At 32.3% G+C, this 9,761-nt stretch overlaps 1 protein-coding gene across 2 annotated transcripts; it reads right to left on the bottom strand.

The window, feature by feature from the left end:
- Nucleotides 1-1,589: 1,589 nt before the first annotated feature.
- Nucleotides 1,590-9,189, bottom strand: LOC110639423 (protein LAX PANICLE 2). 2 transcript variants are annotated; one of them, XM_021790356.2, is made up of 4 exons: nucleotides 8,052-9,189; nucleotides 7,831-7,881; nucleotides 7,596-7,668; nucleotides 1,590-1,847 (listed from the first exon to the last, which is right to left on the bottom strand). In XM_021790356.2, exons 1-4 carry the CDS (start codon nucleotides 8,849-8,851, stop codon nucleotides 1,680-1,682), a joined length of 1,092 nt encoding a protein of 363 aa, XP_021646048.2. In that variant the 5' UTR covers nucleotides 8,852-9,189; the 3' UTR covers nucleotides 1,590-1,679. The 2 variants fall into 2 exon arrangements, with proteins under 2 accessions (XP_021646048.2, XP_021646049.2); XM_021790357.2 differs by having other exon boundaries at nucleotides 1,590-1,844.
- Between the last annotated feature and the right edge of the window lie 572 nt (nucleotides 9,190-9,761).

The raw sequence follows: 9,761 nt of genomic DNA, 5'->3' as shown, positions 1-9,761 counted from the left end.
TGCAATTTTTCATCTGCTGTGTGCATCAGGAAAAATATTGTTTTTACGATCAACTATAAAATCAATTTTCCAAACAATTTATCCTTTTTTTTTTCTTGTGAAAATATATATTTCTGAGAGGATTAAGATTATTATCTTATTTATTAAAGTGAAATTCTACATTTTCACTGTAATCAAAATATCAAATGTATAAAATTCGATTATTTTCCATTTTAGTAATTAATTTGTTGAAAATAATTCAATTTCCCAACAAGTTCTTTTATGCAAAGCTAATAGCATTTAACCACATTCTTTCATATTCAAGACACTGAAGCCATACAAGGTGATGATTTTGGATTTAGTTAGTTCTATTAGAATTAGCCATGCAGTTGGGCTGGTTAAAAGAATGACTGTAAATGGGTCAGGCTTAGCAGAATTGAAGGTAAGGTAGACTCAGTCCGAATTAATTAAATTTGTTGAGTTCAGATTTTTGAGTCTGAAACTCTGAGCTTCATAATAAATTTCGGGCTAAACCAATTTATTTGATTTTTAATTTTTTTTTCACATTTGTAATTTTATTTATTAAATACAATCTATTAATTTATTTTTCTAACATATATTTGACACAATATAATTAAATCATAAAGTTTAGCCTAAAAATTTTGATCAAATAATTCGAATTTCGAATGAACTCAACTCAATTCCAGCATACATTTATCTTATTTAATTTGGGTAATTAGCAGAATGATTTTGTATATATCATTTCCCTGGTTCTGATTTTGTATAAGCCGCTGGCAAAGGCACTACAACAAGCTTATTTCTTTGTTCTCATTATTACGATCCAAGATTTGCATCATATCTTGGGTATGGCGTGACCAAATCTGTCTGTCTCTCTTCAAGTTGAAGTTGAGCTACCTTTTCTTCATTTCAATCCGTGTCATATATCGTATAGTGATGGTATCTGACTTTAATTAGCTGCAAATCATATATTCCTTTGCCAATGGGAACGTAGACCAGCTCTGAGCTCTCTCTCGGCCATTATCATAATGAGCCATAGACTTTGCAAACCCACATGCCTAGTACTTATATATTAATTATATTTGTTCAAAGCTATCATTATGAAATGCTACACGTCTTGATTATTGCTTTATATATTGGCGCATTAGCTGTGTCAACTAATTTAACTAATTGGTAATAAATATTTTTCTCTGGAATTGAATACTTTTATTATAACTATTGATTATAGCGAGTCCCATCAACGTGAGTCTTATCATAATCAATAATTATAATTAGTTATTATAAGAAAAAAAAATAAAAAAAAAAACAAAAGGGAGAAGAAAAGAAGAATGAAGTTTGCCCTAGCTAGCTAATAGAAACAGTTATAATTAAATATGAAGATTGGCATATTGGATACATTTTAGGATTATGTTATTTACCCCAATAGCAACGTATGTATACATATCATTTTGGGGTACTCCAAACTATTTTCTCCAATTAGAGAAGTGAATAATAAGAAAGGAAATAATAATAATAATAATAATAATAATAATAAAATTAAAAGAAAAAGCACAGAGCCCATTAGAAGAAACAATAAATAAAAAAGAAAAAGAAGAAGAAAAGGGAGTGGGGTTTGATAACTTAACAATGATACAAGTGATGAAAGAGAGAAATAAAATTGAATTATATATGTTTTGTTTTGATCACTTGTGAAGAGGAGTCCTAGCATAGTGCAGCACCATGACATGATCAGTGGTTGAGGAGTGTGGAAGCAAAGTGAGTGCATCTCTTGGGCTCCATATGTTATCTCTTACATGCTGCAACGTCAAGAAAGGTAGGAGCTGTTGCCCTCTACATGTTATCTCTACCTGCTTTTTTTGACCATTTTTCACAACCAAAAAATATAAATAATCTCTCGTTAGAGATTATTAATTCCAAAACTTTTAATATTCTTTTATATATAACATCATGACAAACACAACAAACCAGCAATATGTGAATTATTCAACCTCAGAAAGCAACTCTATTCACATCCCATGTGAATATTAGCATCCAGACACCCCTCTAGTCATTATCATGGTCCATTTTTTTTATCAACATATCATATAATTTCAATAGTGAATTGAAAGCTAATTCAATTCTCATCTATCACTCGATCATGCAGATTTTAAGCATCTGCAGAATCACTTCATTTGGTTGTCATCAATCTTTCTTTTCTTTTTTTTTTTGTTAATTCATTTTGATTTTATACTCGACCTTCTTTAATTGTTTTCAATTCTAACTTATCAGTATCACATGATTATGATTAATAAACTACTTCTAAGTTAATTTTGCTGATTAATATTAATTTATAGCTAGGCAAGCAACCAAATTTCACTTAGAAGCAACGAAAGATAAAGATTTATAAAAATATACCGGAGGTGGGGGCTTCGATTTATACATATATCATATATTAGTTCTTGAAATTGAGTATAATATATAAGAGATAATCAATAAATGAAACAATATTTATAATTATTTGAATTGATTAAAATATATATAAAATAGAAGTATAATTAATAATAATATAAAGTAATGGGTTTATTTGCCACTCAAATTGGTTGAAAATAACAAGAAAAGATATATATATATATATATATATATATATATATATATATATATATATATAAAATTTAATTGAAGTCATGCTTTGTCACTACTCACTAGCTTACGTCTATCTCTCTGTAACGTTTACTTCACCCATACAATTACTCTCTTTTCATTTTACTCCAAAGGGATTTCTTATTTCTTTTTCACATTACTCCTATTCTAAGGGTCAGCGGTCAGTCATGGAAATCGACCGTTTGAGGGCTGCCCGTCCTTTCCACGATCTTTAATAAACTGCCCGACTTCAATCATTACGGGACCCAACCAGACTTTGCTCCTAAGCCAAAATCATCACCTCATAGACTCTAATACTTTTCTTCAATACCCCCAAAGATTTTATAATCTTAATACTAACATTTAATAGTCAGATAGAATGCCCACGATCAAATATTTATATACATATGAAGAATAACATATATAAACCTAACTCAATATGTATGTATATGTATATGTATGCCTCATTCTCCTGTCATGCACGTCTCCTTCACGTTACTTTCTTATATATCTTTCCGTTAAAAAGGAAAGAAAAGAGAAGGTCAATATATTCCTCCATGAACCACCATATGGTGAGATTATCATAAGGTGATGTATTTCTTTTTTCATTTTGCATGCATATCAGCCACCAACTATATATAAAAGCAAAGAAAAGAAATTAAAAAAAAGAAATGAACAAGTTGGAATGATTGGGTTATGGGCTCATGCATTGCTTTCCTAGGACGTAAAAATAGAAATGAGTGGGTTTTGATTTATTTAGTGGGTTTAATTGTGGAGTGGTTGGTTGATATTCCATCAAAGTGCACCACTTCTAAGCCTTTTTTAAGCACACATATGAATCCTCAGCTAAATGACCAATTAGCTGTCGGGGAAGCTGAGCTGAAGGAAGCGAAAGCGTGACGAAACAGGGAGAGATAACGCATGCACAAGGGATATGTGTTCGATAATGACACTATCCACGTGTGACTCTTCTAGGCCCTACGATATTATTTCTTGATTCCTTCACACCTATCATTTATCATATCAATCTCTTTTTAATACTTTTCTTTTGTATATTTTTTTGTGTCTCAACCAGGCCAAGACAAGCAATCCCACCCAATAGTTCAACATTTTTTTTTATCATATAAATCCAAAAGTCAATGCCATTTTTAAATATTATTGTTAAAAAACAAACAAAGGAAACCTATTCCTACATATTTGCACAAGAAATTCTCTATGTATTGATTGTGCCAAAAAAAAAAAAAGTCATTAGATAATGTATGAAAACATTTTAATGAAGGCAGGCATCTTATTGTAAAGAGTTGGGGGTAATTATTCAACCACACAGACAGATAAACTCCTAAATTTGCGCTAAAATAAACACCCAAAAGACTTTATAATAATTATTTTGTGGAAAATGGAAGGCAGACCTAATCTTTCACACCCATTTAATTTTAATTTAAAATGACTTGCATGCCATGTGTATTCGTGAGAAAGAAGAGGTCGGCATGAGCATACTTCATAGAACGAAGTTCCCATGTAACAAGTTACTTGATTTAATCAGATAGAGTAGCTAGCCTGGGCGGTGGATCCAACTCCACCTCCACATTTTGCTAAATAAATGCCTTAACAAGGTGTTTCATGACTTTTTTCCCCTAATTAGCTATTATCTAAAGTTTAATAAATAAGATGGAGGAAACTCTTGTACATTCTGTTCATAAAAACAAAGAAGAATGTTTTTTTTTTTTGTTTTAAAAATATAGAGACAAGGAAGAATGTTGAGTGTGAGACACATCCTTTGATAATTACAATATTTAATCCTATCCATGTGGATCATTGGGTTATGAAGAGAACAAGCAAGAAAAATATTTTATCACCTCAAATGGAAGAGAGAGAGAAAAGAAAATTCCATTCAAATTCTTGGTTGTTGCATATGCCTCTATTTCCTTACTTCATGGCATGGCATGAAGTGCAAGAAAACTATATATATTTTATATATATATAACTAAGCATCCAAATCATCGCATAAGGGTTGACCTAACACAAATTTATAACCAAAACTAGATTATATAAAACAAAATGGAATGTTGATTGTGTCATAGAGATGGATCCTCCAATCTCAATGACAAGAAAGAATAAGTATATTTTTACATGTTGCAGGTAACGAAGAGAACATATATAAATTAATCAAATATATATGCCAAGTATTGCCTCATTAATTAGACAAGTAAACATGCCCAAATTCAACTAAAAGACCATGTTTTGATGTGGGTATCCAGAGATTTGATCCTTCCATGCGACAAAATAAACGGAAGGAAAATTTGTTGTTTAATTTGTTTTTGTCGTTATTGATGGTTTCTGTTCTTGTTTTCTGCCTATCTCCTCCTTTTTGTCTGTTGCCCCAGAAACATCCCTACGCATTGCTATAGCCGTAGAAGACAAGTGATATATATATATAAAAGCTTATAGCCTTTTTTTATTCCTACCAGATGTTCCTACATGCATCATAAGAATAAGACAAAATTTATCTGTCATTTAGTTCTTGTGTCTTGTTTTAGTTACTGAATTTTAGAGCCGCTTCTTCCATTGCATGCAAATTAAACATTTATTACATATATAGGTTACTTACTGCTCTCTATGCATGTTTTTCATAGAAAGAAAAGAAAAGAAAAGAAAAGATTGTTGCAATTTTAAAAAGAATGCTTTTCTTCAAAGTAAATGACTGTTTCATCCCTCATTCTTGGTGGAAGGCTTCTCTCCATGACATGATATTCAATTTGAATAGGTTCAACTCACTTTATTAGATTAAAATAATTCATAAGAGCATAGATATACTCTACAATTACTCTACTAGCTAGAACATTATGTTAAATTCTTGACACATTTCTTAATTTTCCTAAATTTGTTTTAAACTAAACAATATGCTTGGAAATTACTTATTAACATGTATAGATAATTAAATTAACATAAAACATCTACATTTTTCGAGTTTCTAATATAGTTAACTCGGTTACTCATTTAAGGGTATATAGCATTTTATTTATTATCTCTTGGACATGCAGAAAATCTTCATTAGTTTCTTGCAACACGTGAGTAGCCTTATACATGAATTATCTTTCGTACCTTTAATTATAATGCTCATTGCTTATCAAACATGTAATGATCAATTATATATTATAAAAGAAACTATAGTTATTTCCATTAATAATTACGAAGATTTAGTATCATAGTTGATGATGAAGTGTGCATGAGAAGCATTCTATAATATGATGTCAATCTTAGTCTTATACAAAGATTATACAGCTTTATATGATGTATTCGTGCACATATTATCAGTGTATAAAACAACATTCTCACTACTAATGAGCAAATACCAATTTAAACTCTTATTGGGGTACTCTGATTATACGTTGATAATTTGTGCCGACTTATTATCTTGTTATACAACTTTTAATAAGTAAATCATTACCCACACAAAATACATGCAAGAATTAAAAAAAAAAAAAATCAGATTCCAATGAACGTACTAAGTTTTTTTTTTTTCACAGTGAAGTTATCATATAGTTTACCTTTAATAAACTTTTTGAAAAAAAAAAGTTAAAAAAAAAATAAGAAGCAGCTCATCTAGTGCAAACAAATATAACAATTGTAATAATTGATCACGTCTCAAACTTAGCTTCGCAGTTGTTTGTTCATTCTCCAATTAACGTACGATTTTAATTCCTTATGGAAGAACGGACCCTCTACTGATAAATAATTATAAAATATTTCAAATAAAAGTTTATGCCCTAAATGAGATAAAAACTTGTAGCATGTCAGAATCAGAACATGTGCCTTACTCAGCTGTAATAATAATAATAATAATAACAATAATAATAATAATAATAATAATAATAATACTTGTGACTCACCAAACCCCATCTTTCTTGCAGTTTTATTAATTTGTTAGTGACTTAATCATCAACACTCAGAGATAATCGACCAAGCTTCTGAATTCCCTAATATAATTTGTTACTTTGTAATCTAAAGATGTAATTCCTAACATATACTGCCAGGGGCTATCGTTATCCATTAGAGGTAATCAAGACAAATTGGTACTAATATATGATCAATACTTAGAGATAATCTAGACTCATCCTCGATTATGTCTAACATACCAAGGAAAAATTTCTCACTTTCCTAGAGCTTGTAACACTTAATTTCTTGTTTTGAGTCCTATAAATGCTGCGTGCATGATACAATCCTAGCCACAAATATAGTGTGACTTAGGTTTCTACACGAAGGTTTTCAATTTCTGTATGAACTCGTTCGAACACTTTGTGCTTTTTGTATATGTATAATTATGTAGCTGAGGGAGATCATTGAGAAGTTGCTTTCATAAATGGTTTTATGTGTAGTCTAAAACAGTAAACTCATTCGTACAAAGGATGAAAAGCTGTTGTTTTTATTCAAGGGTGATGGGAAAGAGGGTGGTAGGTAGTTTTCTATATTATCTTCTAAGAATCCTACATCTTTAATATTCTCCACAATATATAAACATCCATAAATAACTAACTAAACACCGAGTTTATGACCATTTTAGATGACTTAGTACCTTGATTAGACAAACATTTACTTCTCAAGACCATCTTTACAAGAATAGATTATGGATTAAAACGCTAATGATTCAAAAAGAGAAGATGGCTACCAAGAAATATACTTGCCACCTAAAAATTGATATTAGCAATCGGACAGAATAAATGCCATTAGAGAAACGCATTTAGTTCTGCTGTTTCTGTCATTTCTCTAACACCTATGTCCGTATTCGTCTAATTAAAATTACTAATTAATTTCCATCAATTAATTAACTTCTTCTCTCTGTCTGTGTTCCTACTTTCCAGCCAAACTTAAGCAACTTGAGAAATGCAAAAACGAGAAACCATAAATATACCACCATGCATCTACTACATGTTTATGCATTGGAAAAGAAAAGAGAGAGATGCAGTTATGGCTATAAATACCTCTGATTCGCTATCCAGTCTCAGCTTGTTAACCAGATACTTCATTAATAATCGAACTGTCATCCTCCCGTCCCTAAAAATTTTAAATGTCAAAAAAAAAAAAAAAAAGCGCAAGAAAAGACACAAAGTTTCTTATATTCCAGTAATTAAAAACCTTATCTAGACTGAACCTCAAAATAAAAGAAAATAGATAGATATGGAGGAAGCAGAAGAGAAGATGAAGTATATCAATTACTTGATTCTCAGGTAGCTCTTGGATATTTGAGGCAAGAACGGTTCTTGGGCTCTGCATTCAAACACCAACCGCACACATTACTAAGCAGCAAATTGCACTATGTTTTAAAAATAATCCAAAAGCAATGAGAATTCATTTTTTTAAAAGATTTAAAAGGAAAAAAAGGAAAGAAAGAAAATGGTGGGGCTAATATTTGAATGCGTTTTCTCGTTTGCACTTACTGGTTTTGAGACGCTTGTAGCGTAAACCAAATGCCAGAATGGGGTCTCCTTGGAGGATCAATGACTCTAAAGTCGGAGCTTGGTCCAGCAACATCTATTCCACTATGGACTTGAAAGGGACGCGAAAAATAAGACCCCAGTGGCATCAGAGAAGAAGAAGAAGATTGAGAAGGAGAAGGAGAAGAAGCCGTTGCTATATTATGAGTCATAGGCCTAAATGTCCAGTTAATCTCTTGATGGTGAGGATACGTGGAGCTGCTTCCTGGTTGGTGTTGAAAGAATAAAGTAGTAGTATAGTTACCGCCTCCTGCAATACTCATCAGTGGCCTCGCAGGAGCTCTAAACTCAGCAGGAACATGAAAAATAGGAGCGCTCAATGGCCTTCCTTGGTGTGAGGTGCTACCTGGTAATAGATCAAGCTCGATCAATCCTCCTCTTGTAGCCGTTGGATCCAGTTGGTGGTGAGCATGCTTGCTTTCATGACTTGTCGTGTGACCGCCTATGCTCAATTGGAGCCACCCTTCATCTCTGTCTTCTTCAATATTATCTTTCGAGCTGGAGCCAGCAGGTTCATTAAGACTGTTAGTTCTGGATTCATCTTCCGCCATGGGAGGATTAGGCACTAGATCAGATCCTAAGCAAGCTTCACTAATACAATAGTCATAACCTTCTAATCGGCTCATAAGACCAAAACTGTCCGAAAAACAACCGCCGCCGCCACAACCAGCATAACCGCCGTAAAAAAGAAGATTTTGTTGTTGTTTCCGTTTAGAGAGGGTTTGCGCAGGAACCATGGTCATATCCGAGAACCCAGAAGCCCAAACCGCCTATACCGATGTAGATGGAGATGATTGAGGTAGTTGATCTCAAAGCGAGCCATGGATTGAAAGGGCTGCAGAGAGGGAGTTATATTGGAAAGAGGGATCTATATTTGTTGCCATAAGCATGTACTAAAATTATAGAATCAATAGAGAGAGAAACACCCATTAACCAGATAAGGGTTTTTATTTGCTGTTTCATCGTGAACTTATCCGAGGACAACAAGGAGAATAAACCTTGCAAATCTCACTTTCCATTAATTCTCTTTGTTTGGAAGCTTGTGGAGATGAAACGCTAGCAGAAGGTAGAGAGAGAGAGAGAGAGATGGTGGTCAGTCAGTCAGTTGTCTTAAATAATAATAATAATTATTATTATTATTATATATACATATATATTCTTAGGGTGGTCGAACACTAGCTAATATTTTTCGAACTTTATTAAGACGAAATATATGTTCCACCAGTTTTCTAATGAGAAAAAGAAAAATATATTAAAAGGGTTATCCAGCTGACAACATAAGGCCATGTTCCAAGGTGAAAAATTACCATAAAGGCTCATTCTTTTTATAATATCTCATAAAAGGTCCCTTTTAGCCCTAACTGCTGATTAGGAGGTTTTTCAAGGACAGCTAAACCCACAACAACATTAATACTCTTGGAAATCAGACAGCTGAAAACCGATTCTGCTTTTTTTTTTCCTCCCTCCCCATTTTTGGGCTCCTTCATCTTGAAAGATTCCACGCGTCCCCCCCTTTTCCAATTATTAAGATGCATCCTCCCGTGTATTCAATGTGAATATCTCTGTTCTTTCCATTTCCGAAAGGCTACACACCTGCACACGTGTGTATATATATATATATATAAATTAAATTTATTATTAATATTTATATAT

This window comes from Hevea brasiliensis, chromosome 5 (genome assembly GCF_030052815.1).
Source record: "Hevea brasiliensis isolate MT/VB/25A 57/8 chromosome 5, ASM3005281v1, whole genome shotgun sequence".
NCBI classification, from domain to species: Eukaryota; Viridiplantae; Streptophyta; class Magnoliopsida; order Malpighiales; family Euphorbiaceae; genus Hevea; species Hevea brasiliensis.
This window is presented reverse-complemented; position numbering and strand designations above follow the sequence as displayed.